The sequence below is a fragment of the Toxoplasma gondii genome, chromosome XII (assembly GCF_000006565.2).
Source record: "Toxoplasma gondii ME49 chromosome XII, whole genome shotgun sequence".
Lineage (NCBI taxonomy): Eukaryota > Apicomplexa > Conoidasida > Eucoccidiorida > Sarcocystidae > Toxoplasma > Toxoplasma gondii.
In genome coordinates, this window is record NC_031480.1 from 523,447 (window position 1) to 538,807 (window position 15,361).

General features: G+C 51.9%; 2 protein-coding genes across 2 annotated transcripts; one reads left to right on the forward strand and one right to left on the reverse strand.

The window, feature by feature from the left end:
• Positions 1 to 53: 53 nt before the first annotated feature.
• Positions 54 to 7,512, reverse strand: TGME49_308040 (ZPR1 zinc finger domain-containing protein). Its single transcript, XM_018782539.1, has 9 exons — positions 6,381 to 7,512; positions 5,442 to 5,692; positions 4,344 to 4,517; positions 3,224 to 3,596; positions 2,578 to 2,778; positions 2,226 to 2,338; positions 1,840 to 1,942; positions 961 to 1,388; positions 54 to 579 (listed from the first exon to the last, which is right to left on the reverse strand). Exons 2-9 carry the CDS (start codon positions 5,685 to 5,687, stop codon positions 511 to 513), a joined length of 1,707 nt encoding a protein of 568 aa, XP_018634776.1. The 5' UTR covers positions 5,688 to 5,692; positions 6,381 to 7,512; the 3' UTR covers positions 54 to 510.
• Positions 7,513 to 7,644: 132 nt separating this feature from the next.
• On the forward strand, positions 7,645 to 11,956 carry TGME49_308050 (thioredoxin domain-containing protein). Its single transcript, XM_002371881.2, has 5 exons — positions 7,645 to 9,008; positions 9,420 to 9,552; positions 10,009 to 10,034; positions 10,561 to 10,621; positions 11,366 to 11,956. Exons 1-5 carry the CDS (start codon positions 8,703 to 8,705, stop codon positions 11,434 to 11,436), a joined length of 597 nt encoding a protein of 198 aa, XP_002371922.1. The 5' UTR covers positions 7,645 to 8,702; the 3' UTR covers positions 11,437 to 11,956.
• Positions 11,957 to 15,361: the final 3,405 nt, after the last annotated feature.

The window sequence follows — 15,361 nt, forward strand, 5'->3', positions numbered from 1 at the left end:
AATGGTTTTTGGAGATTCACGTGGATCCCTATTTCTGACTTTTTTTGAGTAAAGTGCGCATAGATACATAGTTTTGTGCATGCGTCTTGCGGTGGCGCGACGTGGAGCGTATAGGTTCCGCCTTTGCTGGGGACGGCGATCTTTCCAGAGAGAGAGAAAGGCCTGAAAGGCTGGTCAAGGAAGCGCAACGGTGTGACTCGAATCGGGAGCTTCGTTCGAAAGAGAAGCGGGGGAAATGGAACGTAGTCTGCCAACCGTGAATATCAAAGTCAACTACAGAAACATTCTTGATCGCGGCAAACGGACGCCCGCATGCGCGAAACAAATTCATCTCACACAAATCACCCTTACTGTCTCTTTCCATCGAGTCTCTTCTCCATGCACATGACACAAAGGCGAAGCGGCGACTTTTCTCAGACCTCGCTCGACTTTTGACTGGCGTCTTTCTGGATCGATTTGTCTCTGCCTGCAAGCGCGAATTCGGAGGTTCGCTCCAAGTGCGTCGGCCGCTCAGACCTTCATGTCAGTCAGACCCAGGTCGTCTTCCTGCTCCTTCGTCCGTTTGTATCTCTCCGTTTTCTGGAAGTCGCAGAAAATGCAGAATGCACACTTCAAACACTCCACTCTCCCTCGTCACAGAGAAACAGCCAGCCGCCTTTGTCTCGTTCCAGAGAACTCGAAACTCAACTCTCTGTCCGCGCAGGAACTGAGTTCACGGGGTAGAGCGTCGCGGCGGCAGGCGTCGACGCGCTGGCGGTGACCAAGAAGGAAAGAGACCAAGCCAGAGATCCCGAGACACAAGAGACTTCGCTTCCCAGTTTCTCTTTCTTTTCTCGCTGAACAGCGTTCTCCGACAGCGAACTGAGGTCTTCGTCTTCTCAACACGGCTGCCTGGTCTCGCCGATCCCTTTTGTTCTCCTCCTGTTGCCTTCTCCCCTCTATATCTCCCCGTCTCCTCACCAGCTGTTCGTCGATGGAGTCAACGACCAAGACGGCGCCTTCCTCTGCTTCTCTGAGTACGCTCGAGTCGACTTCTTCCTCTTTCTTCTCAACTTCCTCTCTCGCCTCGCCGTCGCGGTAGTGCGTCTCTGTGCTCTCTTTTTGCCGCTCGCTTCCTTCACACTCATCCGGACTCCTCGCAGCCTGCCTCTGCGCCTGCTTCAGCACTGCCGAGCGTCTGCGACCGATGAACGACATGTCGGCGCTGTCGTCGACCACGAGGGTGAAGGGCAAGTTCTCCCCGCGTTCCAGCTTCTGCAGCTTTCCAATCAACTCCGACAGCTTCTCGCGCTTCTCCTGAGGCGCGCTGTCTCCACATGCAAACGGCGCAGAGTCTCCTAGAGCCGTCGCCAGCTTCCCCAGCAATCCCTCCACCGTCGTGAACTCTCCTGCGAAAAAACGAGGACGACCAAGAGGCCCGCGGTGATTGCCGCGACGCGAGGAAGAAGACGCAGAAGAAGAAGAAGCAGAAGAAGAAAGAGCAGAAGAAGCAGCAGGAAAAGAAGAAGAAGCAGAAAACGAAGAAGGGCACCAAGGAAAGAGAGGAGACAGAAGCTCAGGAAAGAAATGACGGAGAAAAATCACCTTTATGCGCACACTACTTCCTGCACGTGTGCATTTACCCATACGGTTGCATGTAAATAGATGCATATATATACATGTATATACATATATATATATATATATATACACATATATATACATATATATATGCCATTGTAGAGATAGGTAGATAGAAATCGATGGTGAAAGATTGACAGATGGATACAAAGCCATGGACAATGTGGATAGATCAATAAAAGTGTCAAAGCGTAAATGCGAGCAGTTTTTTCTTTCTACCTCCTTGGACTCCGCCACGCATGGAGAAGTCGAGAGAGGGAATTTCGACAACGGCTGTGTCGCTTTTGAGGACGTCGCGGTTCAGATCCTCAGCAGTTTCCACCTGAGCAGCCGCGGAGACGAACGAAATCAAAAACACTAGAGGAACAATGTGAAGTGAGGAAAGGAGACAGAGAAGCATGGGGAGAGAGAACCGCAGAAAAACTGCAGTGGAAGCGAAGGAGTAGACGGCAGAAGGCAGGTGAAAAGAACAAAGAAGGAATCGAAGTCAGAGGAACGGAGGAACAAAGAAAGAACTGGACGAGCTGTTTTTTCGTTTTGACTCCACACTCCCATCGGATGCGCGTCTCACAAAAACAGAGAAGGAAATGTTGTGTGAGTCTTACGTTCAGAATCCATTTGCGCCCAACCGCACCGAAGGCGCCTGCTGCTTTGATTTCCGAGTGTCGTCCTCCGCAGCTCTGGCAGAGGAAAGAGAAGATGAGGCATCGTCGGAATCCTGAAAACCCAGCAGAAAAAAAAAGCTTCTTCTCTTCGTGTGCCTCACCCGTTTCGGATTTCCCGCTGGGGAAGCGGGGCAGAAGGGCAGAACGATATCGTCTCTGTTCTCTCCCGTTTCTCTCTGCACTTCTGTCTCTCCTTCTGCCTGTTCGTCCTTCTCCAGGTCCTCCTTTTTCCTTCTGACCCTTCGTTTCTTTCCTCTCTCTCCACCTCTTTTTCCTTTCCCTCGTGTCTCACCTGGGACGTCGATCTCGCACACATTGTTTGAGCCCTCTGTCCCGCAGTGGGGGCAGGAGACAGGGAGAGAGAACAAGTAGTCTTCTTTCTCTTCGCCCTCCCTCCCCTCAGCCGGGGATGCGTCCCCTTCGGGCAGTGGCTTGGACAAGTCCCAGACGTGCGGCTTGCTGCCCTCTCTGAGAGCGGCGGGGATGTCCGCACCTGAGACGAAGAAGCGACAGCGGCGAGAGGAGAGTCCACACCGACGCATGCACTCGCGCGCGGGAGAAAACACAAATACAGCGAACGAGCGTGAACGGAACTCGAGCGGCAGCCGAGAAAGGCGCGAGTGTATTCACAACCCGAAAACAGACACGCACATCAACAGGAAATCAGCAGTGCCACACATGCAAGCATAAAAAGGTGCATGTAGACAGGTACATCGAGGTGTACGTACACCCCACATATCCACCTCCATCTTATCTTCGCGGGTGTACGTACACCCCACATCTCCACCCACACAACCCTTCTCCCTACAGAACGTACATATACAGGTATATACACGTCTACATGTATACATACACATACATGTGTACTTACACAAATATACAAATACGTACACCTATAAAAGTATAGATATGAACAGAAGTGTTTCTGTTTTGTGTACCTTCTTTTTCTTCGTTTTGTGCCTCATAGAAACCCATTGCATGCAGTTGCTCCTTTGTCCTTTCGTAGTGTTTGACGAAAAGTTGGAAATCGCGTTCTCGGCCGCCCTCAACGGCTGCGAAGTCTTCAGGATTCGCGTTTGCCGGCATTTTCGCGCCCGTGCTTGCCCGTTTTTCTTCTGGCAAAGCCTCGATGTAGGAGTTGCCGCTCGGATCGTCCAGAATCAAAGTCCAGGGCTTGTCCAGCGTCTCCCCTGCGATGCACTTCACTAAACGAAGAATCACTTCGTCGATTTTCTCCGCCACTTCTGGAGCCTCTGCTCGTCGCACAGGTTGCCCCGCGCGCAAGGCATCGATCATGCGCCGGATGGCTCCCTGGAAACAAATCCGGCAAAAATCGCATCTCAGGGTCTGGCTTCCTCTCCATCGATTTCTCGGTGTCGACCTCTGTCGAGAGTTTCATATCTGCATCTGTCGATGACTGTTCTATATCACGCCCGACCTTGATCTTCCAGATTATATCTGCCACCGGCTTTTCCGGTCGACTTTCCATATTTGTCCCCCGTGCTGTTTCGGTGGCTCTATCTAACGATCTTGATTTTCCTATTCGTACAACCAAATGCCTCCTTCATTTCTCTAAGCGGATCTCTGATTGTCGCTCTCGATTTCTCCAAGTCACGCTGCAACTACAGCTGTCAGTGTTGCCGCATTTGCGCCGCTGCATGCATTGATCAAGTGATCTAAACGCCCTCTTGTTCTTCAGCTCCGAAGTCTCCGCGACCGCAACGGGCGAGTGTGAACGAGCTCCTCTCAACAATCTTGGACTTTCACCCGAAAAGAGCAATCTAGAAATTAAGGTAGCACGCGCACTGTAAGAAAGGAACACATACGCAGTGGTACAGAACCAGAGAGACGCATGATTACACACTCTCTGTTGGAGAGACGCCGTTAGACAGAGAGGCTCACGCAGTGACAGATCGACTCAGATCTATAGAGACACAGTCTGATGGACAGCGATGCATAGACCGGATCGACATGGATCTCGGCATCGAGACTCAGAAAAAATGTCGAGTGGCGGAGATGTTTTCAGATAGATGCAACTGCGTCACGTGTGTCTCTTACTTCCACAGTAGTGAGCTCTCCTCTGTCTCTCTTTGGTGGTACTTCCAATTCCACTTCTTTCACAATCAAAGTTGCATGCTCGCTGCGAACGATCTGTCGATCCAAGTCTGCCGCCGACTGCACCGTGAGCTCCAGGCGGACGCCCTGCGGCGCCAGGCATGCGGCCGACTGGACCTGTAGGCAACGAAGAAAGTCGGGGGAAATCCAGAAACGAATCATCATGCAAGTCGGCGAGTCCATCAGGAAACGGACTCGACAGGTGGAGAAACGCATCGTGGGGAAATCGAGAAGTCAATCAGGGCAGAAACCAAAAACAGAAGGGTGGGGGACAAAGACGAAGGCACGAAGGTACTTGAAGAGACCGGAGGAAAAGGTAGGAGGGAAAGCAGAAAGAAAAATGGGGTGTGAATTCTCGAAGGTCGAAAGCCGAGTCCAGAGATGAGTTGTAAAAAGCGGTAAAACAGTGTATAGGAGTGAAGGAGACGCTAACTCAGCAACGAGAGCCAGAACATGAGTCAAGCCATGTGTCACAGACAGATCGGTGGAACATCCGGAGAACAGGCTTTTCTGCCTTGTGGCCAGATAGAGGAAACAGCGCGACAGAGAGACTGTAACCCTCGAGGTTTGGCTGCATGCAAGAAGTTTCGAAAATAGTTTTACGCGCAATCGAGCCACTGCCTTCGTGTGGGCATCTCAACTCGACACTGAGGCTCCGTCGCTCTCAAGAAGGGGAAACGCGGCGAGACGCAGACGCAGAGAAACGAAGCACAGACAGCATGGCAAAAAAGTGACAACGAGACATGCAGATTTGGGAGAGTGAATGGTTCCCCCAAAAAAACAGACACAGAAACACGGAGAGGCCTTGGGCAGTCAAGAGATACAGAGAAGTGGAGAAATCCGCAAGAACGAGCAGCACTAGAGAAACAAGAACAAGCAAGGAAAGGAAGGCAGACCGCCTCCGCGACCGAGGGAGTTTCGAACTTTTTTATCGCGGCATGCAAGCGAGCTCGCGTTTTTCGTGCATGATCTGTTTTAAGTGCTCCAAGAACTGTGTTGTCCGATTTTTTCATTCGTTTTCAAGAAGCGACTCGCGCGTACCTCCCGGTTGCTGTAGTGACAGTGGGGACAGGAGAAAGAGATAAGGACGATTTCTTTGAAATGCGGAACTTTATGAAGGAGCAGCAGCGTCGTCCCGTTCTCCTCACAGTTCGGACACAAAGACTCAACTTCTGTCAAGTTTTGCAGCAGATCATCTTCCTCTGCTGTTCTCGCGAGTCGAGCTTCTTCCTGCCGCTCTGCCTCGGTCTCCCTCTTCTCGCTGTCTGTCGCTCGGACGTCTGCCATCGTTCCTACGAAAAAAAGCGCACTTGAAAGGAGGAGCATTGATTCTCAGTTGTGTTTGCTCACTTTGCTCTCGCTGTTTCACTGGCGAGACGCTGAATCCAAGGACGCCTCCTCGGCTCCTCAAGCAGGTCCGTTCGTCTCCGCTCCCGCGCTCGAGGTGCTCCAAAGGAACAGGCCCCCAGACGACACCCCACTGTCATCTGAAGAGAAAAGGACGAGATCGTCGACGTCGGGAAAAAAACAGAAAGCGAGAGAAGGAAGCAGCAGAAATCGGCACGAAGAGCAAGCAAAGAGGGAGGAAAAGTGAAGACGCAAATCGATGAATGTTTCGATATCTCTGTCAGGGCCTCCACCGCTTTCGGAATAGACACACCACACAAAATCCCAGTGTCATCACGCGAGTCTGTCTGTACATACAAAGGTAGACAGAGCGACAGACGGATCGATAGAGAAAAACATACGTATGAAAAATACAAATCCACCTGCCTCCACATATATACATGTATGCATATAATCTATAGAGTTCTAGCTGTAGACATCCAAATGTACGTACAAAATCCTCTATGCATGTACATCTGCATATATATATATATATATGTATATGTATATGTCTATATGTATGTATGTATATATGTATATGCCAGAGTCTCTCTCTCGACGCTGAGAAGAGAGGGAAATGGTTTTCAGACGTACAGGAAGGAAAAAAGTTTTACTGCTTCGAGTGGTGAGAAAAGCACAACCTCACGAAGGACGGTCTCGGGTGAATTCACTTGGAAGCTCCACGCAGCGTTCGTTTGTGCGTCGTCGACAGGTCCGGGGAGTCTCACGGACGGAAAAAGTTTTCGATGTCAGCAGAGAGAGCGCTGCAAGAGGTGCTCGAGATTCTGCCGTTTTCTCGCCGACGGACTCGCTAGAGAGAGAGACAGAGAGACGTCCGAGTGACCCTGCGTCTCAGGTCGCGCTCTGGGAGGCTTGCAGCGGATGGACCCCTAGAGCGAGGAGGGACCGGAGCGGTCTCACTTGCACTTGGCGCTTGCGGCTGACTTTTACGTTTTCTTTGTCTGCTGTCCGCAGAGATACTCCACGCGTCGGCCGGCGACCTTCGTTGCTTCCTTCGCCCAGTGACGCAGCGAGGAGACGCGCCCAGCACACACCCTGTCTCGACTGGAGAAGCGGAGACGCGGCAGTCCCCGTAAATCACCAGTTCTCCACTTCGCCGCGACCCCTTCGAGGAGCCTTCTCTGCAAGACGCCTCTTTCCGTGAAGGAGCATGGAAGACTGTGCAAGATCGCGCGCGTTTTCAGCCAGAGAAGCCAATTTCCTTCTGTAACGCGTCACGCGGGTGCACCCTCGCAGACGGCAAGAGTTTCCTCAGTCCGAGAACGGCGACTTGCACAACTCGAGGCCTCGTGAAGCGCGGATTCCACAGACGCAGAGCCGGACGGCCGTGGAGCCTTTGCGTGGGCGTCGCAGTTCGGTCCTCAGGGCAGAACGGGGGGAGCGAGTGGATTTTCCACGAGACGAGAAGTCAGGCTTTGCAGTTGGGGAGAGTTTCTCGGCTTTCCAAACGAACGGGGAAACGGTCGCGCAGAACGCGTATTGCGGCCGTGCAGAGAGTCGAAATCGACGCGTTGAGTCCAGTCTTGGACGGCGTCACGGAAAAAAAGGAGGGAAGAGAAAGCAGAAGAGCGACCGCGAGAAGAAAAGGAGGAGAGTGAAGAGGAGAGGAGACAGGAGGGCAATCTTCAGTTCACATTGCGGAGGAAACGCATTTGTTTCCGCCGGCGTTTCTCGAAGAGCAAAGTCACAGACGCTGGCATCCCCGCTTGCGGACGATGCCCGCCCCCAGAGAAAGAGTGCCAGACGACTGGCGAACAGCCACGGCGTTCTCTCGGACTCTGCGTTCAGAGACGTCAGCTGACGCGCCTTTCTTTCTCTTTTTTCCACTGTTCTTTTCTTCGGATCCGAGGCACGAGGTATCTATCCCCTGGCTGTCCAGTCCAAGAAAGCGACAGACGACCTTGGACGGCCCGGGCGCTTCTTCGCCTCTCCTCTCCGGACACACTGTAAAGGTCCATCGCTTTCTCGTGGCAAATGGCAGGTTCCCCTCGTTTCTGAGAAGCGAACGCGGGATCTCTTGACGCAAACCAGGTCTCCAGTTCTCTGCGGTTGTCGAAAACGTCCCTCCCTCCCTCCGGAGAAACGCGCGTCCGACTTCGCGCGGCTCTCACTCACACCCCAGCGCGAGGGCGGGCGAGGCGGGCAGACATGCCGGGTGGAGGGTCTGGATTTTTCTTTTCGACAAATCTCTGGCAAGACTGGATAGTCTTTCTTTTCTGCTGCCGCTCTCGTTCTTTCGTTCGAGAAGGGATCTTCTGTCGAAACGAAGACTCGACTGGCGAGACTTGTGCCCCTCCCGCTGTTCCCGACAAGTGAGGCAGCCACACATCGTGCGGATCTCGCCGCAAGAGTCTGCCAAGAATAGATTTGCGTTTTCGTAGTCTTTTGGACGAAGAAAGGAAAACCTTTTCGCGTTTCTGCTGGCGAGAGGTCGAGGAGAAGAAAAGCTTCGGTCTGTCCAAGAGCGCCTCTTTTCTCTCTGCACACCCGCCGTTCCGTCCTCTCATTCCTGTCCTCTCGCGTCGTGTGTCTTGTTCACTTCGTGGCTGTCTTCTCTCTTGTCTGGTGTTTGACGTATTTTAATTCGTTATCTCGGGTGTTCAGAACTCCCGTTTGGACCTCGTGCTCGGTTTTTGTAGGCAGTCTCCTCGATTCCTTCGCCCAGTTCCCTCGTTTCCTTCTCCTCGCTCAACCTTCCCCCTTGTTTCTTCTCGTCCTCGTCACTTCTCCTCTCTCCTTTCGTCTCTTCCGCTTTCACCCTTCGTCTCAGTTGCTTCGGACTCGTCGTCCGCCTGTCCCAGCAGCTCTTCTTCTCCCTTTCCTCTTTCTCTCCGCGTGTCTCCTGTCTCTTCACGAATTCTCCGCTCGCGTCTCCGCCCTGCCTTCGTCGTCGCGATGGCAATTTCGTCTGCCCTTATCCAGCAGCGCGTGGAGGAGCAGGTCCTCAAGGCCTTGGAGGAGAAGGAGGCGCATCTCGACGCGGCTCTCGAGGCGGCTGCAGCAGCTGAGGCGCAGCAGAAGAGCAGGGCCGGAGGAGGCCTGGACGACGAAGACTTGGAGGAGCTGCGTGCGCGACGGAGGAAGCAGCTGCAGCAGCAGCAACTTCTGCTGGAAAAATTGCGAGAAAAGGGTCACGGTCAACTGCAGGAACTCCACAACGAGAAAGACTTCTTCCAAGCTGCAAAGGAGTCCAAAAAACTGGTCAGGAAAAGAGAAAACGAGAGCGAAAACAAGAGAGAACCGAACAGAGGGTAGACGGGAGAGAGATCAGAGGGGAGAGGGGAGGGGAAGGGGGGGAGAACAAGAGAGAAACTCATCCTTCCATGTCACTGTGTGCAGTTGCGGAGCTCGCGCTTGTCAGGAGAGCCGCTGTACGGATCATGTGAGGAGAAAACATCCGTGCTTCTCAGTCTCTTCGTTTTCTTCGTTCGCACCAGAGTGTGTCTTCTTCGGCCTCGCGTTTTCTGGGGTCGTCCACTCTGTGGGCCACTGTGCCTGCTCTCTATGTGCATGTTTCCTGGACAAATGCTCGGCGAGCTCCTCGAACGCGAACTCGCAAAGTGGAGCTGTCAGGTGGAATGAAGGCCTTGCGGGTTGCCATGTTGTTTTCAGATTGCTCACTTTTTTCGTCCGTCAAATCGTGTCTGCGACGTCGTGGACGCTCGACTCATTGAACTGGCCCGTCGCCACATCGACATTCGCTGTGTGAAAATCAATGCGGAGAAAACTGCCTTTCTCTGCGAACGTAAGTGTCGCTTTTGCCGCGCTTTCAGAAGAGTCTGGTCTGCTCCTGTCGAGAAGGTGCAACGCAGTCTCTGTTTCGCGTCCAAGGAAGGTCCTAGTCGCTCTTCTTCAGGAGACGACATGCGCGCCCCTGCTCCTCTTAACGCTTGGAACCTCCCTCGCTTGATCATGCCGCGCCTTTCTCTTGTCGCCTGCAGTTGTTTGTACGCTGTACATCGCTTTGAGCCTGTGAGTAGCAACCACGCGCGCGGCAGACGCGTTTCTTTGTCTCAAAAGAGGAGGGCAACGCCGCGTTGGGTCTGCGGGGGGGGGGCGTCTCCTTTCTCTGCGAAAAGCAGAGAGCCGGTTGTCGACCTGTTTTCGTCGGGAGAGTCCTTCTGCAGTCTCTCGAGAAAGAACGTTCGGATTCCAAAGGTGAAACTCAACGTTCCGAGTCTCTGTTGTCAATGTGCTGCAGGCCTGAAAATTTGGTGTCTCCCCACAGTGAGTCTCGCGACTCTCTCGCCAGGTTGCCTCCACCTTCCCTCTGTTCTCCTTTTTCTTTTGTCTTTCTCTCCCGCTTTTTTCGCCAGCTCTTCTCGCCTTCGTCTTTGTTTTCTTTTCGTTTTCCTTCTCGCTTCCTCGTTTTCGTCTTCACTGTCTTCTCGCGTCCTGCGCGCTTTCACCCTCTTTTTCGGGAGAAGCTGTGGCCGCCTCCTGCAACGAGTCGAGGGGGAAGCCAGGCCAGACCGTTGGTCTCTTTTTGCCGTTTCTTCAGCGCATCTGGCGCGCGCGTTGATCTCGAAGACGCCGACAATGCGCCCGCAGTTTTCCAGGTGTCTGCGTGACGGTTCGACTGCGAGCTCAGCTCCGCGCGTCTACGCACTCTCACGAAAGACGCGGACAGACGTCCTTGTTGCATGCGTACAACTGCATTCATCGTAGGGATGAGGGAAATGCCTCTCGTCAAGGGGTGTGTAAAGACTGCTCTCCCATCGTGCATTTGGTTCTCTGTGTTGTGACGCTTCAGCTCGTGCTCGTTTCGGACGGAAAAACCGAGCATTCAATTGTCGGCCTCGACGAACTCGGAGGTGAGTGGCGACGCAACTATTTGTGACTTCCTTGGAGTTATATGTTTATATATATATATATATATATATGTATATATATGTATATATATATATGTATATATATATATGTGTGTATATATGTTTGTGTGCATCCGTTAGACAGTCAGAAGGATGGATCTGTACTGCATGTGTCCAAATTGCCACATGTGCAGATGTTCGTATCTCTGCACTCATGTGGAAGAAATTGTTTCTCACTCGCGGCTGCTGACCTCAGTTGGCGAGGAGTCCCTGAACTGCCTACAGAGAAACGTAGAAATCCCCACTGCGACAACGAGACGCGCTGTGTTTAGGATGAGGAAAAAATGCGACTTGTCGATGGACGCACCTTTAAAGATCGATGGAGAGCGAAGATTTATCTAGATGCAGGAAACGCATGCACTGACATGGGGACAGACCTGCGCTGAGGCAGATTCAGGAAACGCGGCGTCTGTACAGATGATCCGTGATGCAGAACTTTATACCTCAAATCGAAGACACAGAGAGACACGACAGCACGTAGAAAACCGAGTGTGACTCCAATGAGACACAGGCACTGACTTCTTTCTTATTGCTCGCGTACTTTACAGTACCTACGGTTTTCTGGATGCGAGGCCTGTTTTGACGTACAGACACCCCAGTGTCGTCGAGCGAAGCGTGTCGCAAGTGTACAGGAACTAGGTTCAAACTCCTAGTTCCGTGCAAATTCCTGTTCGTTGATGTTTTCAGGCGACAAGTTTACTCTCGATGACCTAGAAACCGTCTTGCGCCGGTGGAACTTGCTGCCCGAGGAAAAGTGAAGAGGCGCATGCATTCGTCTATGCCGTCCGTTTCTGTGAATCTTCCGTATGTGCGCACTGTCGTAGCGGTATACGAGTATTCTGAGCGTCGCCTTCTCCGTTTCAGAGTCAAAAGGAGGACTCATTCATGCGGTGTGTTGTCACTTGTAAAAACGTCGATGAACGTACGCGTAGATGTGTGCGTCTGTGTCATGGGTAGCAAGAAACGAATTCTAAATCCAAAGTGGAGACCGTCAACTTCGTCTCCGCATCTTGGCACTTTTCCAACCGTTGATCTTGAGGGATTGGGTGGTGGAAAGCAATCTGCCTTGTTTATGCTCACTTTTTACCGATAGACGACTGAAGAGAAAACGCAATGAGCCCTAGATAGAGAAACGCTAGAAAGCAGTAGGTAGCCGGCTCAGGGGTGTACAGCTACTTGGAGTGGCAGACGCTGGAATCGTCACCAGCTTCGTTCGGTGCAAAAAATAAGGGATTGACACTTGAGAAAGTTGAACGCGTTTCTCCCGCTGGAAAGGAACAGGGAACGTTGGATTGTTTGTGTCCGGAACGGCTGGCCAGAGAGCTTGGGCACGATGACCTCAAGGTACACAACGCTGTTGTTTTGCAGCAGCCTTCCACGATCCAGAACTGTACAACTCAAATCGAACAAGCAGAGACACTGGAGTGCCTTGCACACCAAATGTGACTCCAGCGTGAGACACTGGCACATTTTCCCAGGTGTTTCCACAGAAAATAGTGAAATCAATAAATGAACAAATATACAACGAGACGACGCCGTAACGAATCGACAGCGGGCGTCTGCTGGCAGGACATGAAACAACAAAGCAGCGGCGAAGTTCACACGCAAAGTGCATGTGGTGTCCGCTGGCATTTCTGTCCAAAAGTCGCATATGTTACAACGCCTTCTGGGCGTAGTGACGGAAACCTACGTGATCATGCCGTAGGCGAACGTATGTGGCACTAACAATGTCCAACAAGTGGAATTCTTTCGAACTCAGCGAACGGGGAGGAAAGACAAAAATTTAGATCACGTGGCCACGTACCCTACAAAGAACGGTACCGTTCACTACCGTCATGCTTGAGACTGTGGATCTTTACTTGAGTTAAGGCGCTGTCACTTCTCCGCACGTGAACGTTTCGTCACGTCCTTATTGTAGTGGATTCTTCTGAGTGTCCAGAGAACCAGAGAAGATGGTGAGATCCACCACTCTCTCCGGGGCCCGTCGAGCCGTCACATTTTGTATTTTCATGTGTATTCGGCCGAATCATGACCGATCTACCTGTTGAAATAGGCCCGCTGTTCGCTGCCAGGATAGCCGTTCTATGTCGTGAAAAGGTGAAGAACAAATGAAGGCAAAGCAAATGCGAATTGGATTCGCGATGAGAAGGCGCCACCCGACGGCGCTCTTGTCGTGGTCGGTGTAGTGGCAGTTTATTGCAGAAAGGTCCTGCCTCACTTTCTCCTGAACAGCCGACAAGAACCTGTGTAGCCTTCGACGGAAAGTGACCCCTCGGAATGGTGAACTTTGCACCGTGGTCTGAGTTTGCTGTCCCGGTCCACCAGGATGCTGAGAACGTCGGCAAGCCTTCCATCATCGACTTGGCTGCTCACCCGTCTGAAGCCATAGACGGTCCCGACCAGTACGGAAGGAAGTACGTCGAGGGTTGGGGAAAGTGGTTTTTCCCGCAAACGATAGAGATCGAATTCTTTTCAACTGACATACTCAACTGCAGGTTCGCTGGTTCGGAAGCCGAATACGCGCAGAGAGCCTTCTGACCGCGAACGACTGCTCGGACAGGCTCAACGGTTACGGTGAGCATGCGGTAATGACCCAACTTGGCGTCACACCCAAGTTTAGAACAACTGCGGATTCTTCGCATCGAGTTTCACGAAGCCGACACAGGGATTTGCCCCCGTCCCGTCTTCCTGTACATAGCTGTACCTGTTGTCACCGAGAGACTTTAGAGTTCCGAGCCCGTCGCCCGAAGCATTGGCGAAGCTCTGCGCAGATCCAGCGGTAAACAGAAAAAATACAGCTGCAGGCGACGAAACGACAACGCCACAGCTCTACTGTGTACCTGCCTGCCTGCGTGGAGGGGTTTGGGTGTGGAAAGACAGTGATATCATGGAAGCAACAGAACATCAGATTGAGTTTTGCTCTTCTCGCCGTCTCGTACAAGAGGCAGCAGACGATCGATACTGTCGTTAAACGCATGGGAAGAGGTGATTTTCTATACGCTGACAGTCGGAAGCACCACGCGGTCAGCCACATGTCAACACGGACTACTATGGCTTCTCCATCACCCCTCCCCTACAAAGAATGAAAAACAGACAGAGAAAAGGAAACTCCATTGCCTATGGGTGGTTTGGGAAGCTGAAACAGGAGCTGTAGCAGCAATCAACCTCCACGGACTTCTGTTCCTCTGCTGTGTCTCAAAAGCGCGGAAAACCTGAGGGGTTCGCTGTAAGCGAGACACGAGCAACGCTAGCGTCCTGTGCCGCCTGTTGTCAAAAGGTTTTTCCGGTCCAACTTTTTGTGTTTCGGTTCAGTATTTTGCTCTGTCTTCCCCCTCAGCAACAGCTTACACTCGTAAGAAACGATGTGGGTTGCCTCTGGTGCCACGGATGACAGTTCACATTCTTCCTAAACTATGTCAGGGCTTCGGCGTGAAGGCCACCTGTGTGATTTCAACGCAAACACCGGCAATATGACGTCTCAACGTGTCCCTCTACGTACCAACCTCGTTCCTCGCCGTAGACAGCTCCCATCGGCCGCCGATACCAGGCGCTTCTACACTCATGACTCTTTTAGAATACGCCCCCCCTTCATACAGTCACAATCGCTTCCGCAGAGACGCGACAGGACTGCTACTTTTCTGGGCCACATGGTTTTGCGTAAAAAGCTATTTGATCGACACTTCGTGATGTCCTCAGATCTCAGTTACACACCGCCGATAACGACTATGGCAGTGGAATTTTGTGTGAACCCTGCAAATGAGTGGCCTATCTATAAAAACAAGAAATAACATACTCCCCACGCCGAGTCAAGCAGTCGAGGAAGTAGAGCAACAGACATCGATACACCGTGGCTGCGTAGAACGGAGCATCGCGGTTGTGTGCGCTGGAACACCAAGTTCAGCTTTAATTCGTGACCTGAAGCCACGTAATTTCGTCAGTGATACTGTTGCTTTCGACCAAAGAAACGTTTGCAGGCTGTGCGTAATTTCAATCCGGACGGTTCTTCGCGGCCACTTTACTCCGGTCATTGCTGCGCATCATGGCTTGCTTTCTACGCACACTCCAGTGGATCATCAAACTACACATCAGCTTCTGTAGAGCGAATACCTCGAAGATCCAGACCAGTGTTCGAACTCGTAGCAGATGGTCCCAAAAAAACGTAGTTTATATATGTAGTTCAACTGTGTTTTCCATGCCCGTTATGTTCAGTGCTTTACGTATAGTGGGGTTGTCACTGCCAGTAGATACCGTCTGTACAAATGACGGGGGATTCAGAACCGTAGTGTAGCTCGAGTCGAATCCCACACGAGACCCCTGTGACAACAAAACAACGATGTCGAGAGAGACGACAGATATGACCACAAAAAGAACATTGGCAGTAGATGTCAACATAGTTCGCACGACACACAGGTCTCCGCAAAGTGTAGTAAGGAAGTAATGCTTTGTTTTTTGTATAGCATACCATGTATTATCAAGTGGATTCGGGTTTTTAGTTTCGCCTCAGTTGTGTGGCCGTCTACAGCGTCTCCGTTGACGACGCAATAATCAAAAACTTGGCCCGAGCCGTGGTTCTGTGCGTCACAGTTTTTCATGCAAGCGCTGCGTCGGTTGCAGTATGTCCGGCGTTTAACGGGTCCTGCGAGACTGATGGAACGTTGTCACCCCCAGCCAGATTTTTGAATA

Coding starts and splice junctions, on each gene's coding strand:
- TGME49_308040 (XM_018782539.1), bottom strand. CDS start 5,687: ATGGCAGACGTCCGAGCGACAGACAGCGAGAAGAGGGAGACCGAGGCA. Junction 3,597..4,343: donor GAGAGCTCACTACTGTGGAA/GTAAGAGACACA, acceptor ATTTGTTTCCAG/GGAGCCATCCGGCGCATGAT. Junction 1,389..1,839: donor GCGTGGCGGAGTCCAAGGAG/GTAGAAAGAAAA, acceptor GTTTTTTCGCAG/GAGAGTTCACGACGGTGGAG.
- TGME49_308050 (XM_002371881.2), top strand. CDS start 8,703: ATGGCAATTTCGTCTGCCCTTATCCAGCAGCGCGTGGAGGAGCAGGTC. Junction 9,553..10,008: donor AACTGCCTTTCTCTGCGAAC/GTAAGTGTCGCT, acceptor AATGTGCTGCAG/GCCTGAAAATTTGGTGTCTC. Junction 10,035..10,560: donor AAATTTGGTGTCTCCCCACA/GTGAGTCTCGCG, acceptor GTGACGCTTCAG/CTCGTGCTCGTTTCGGACGG.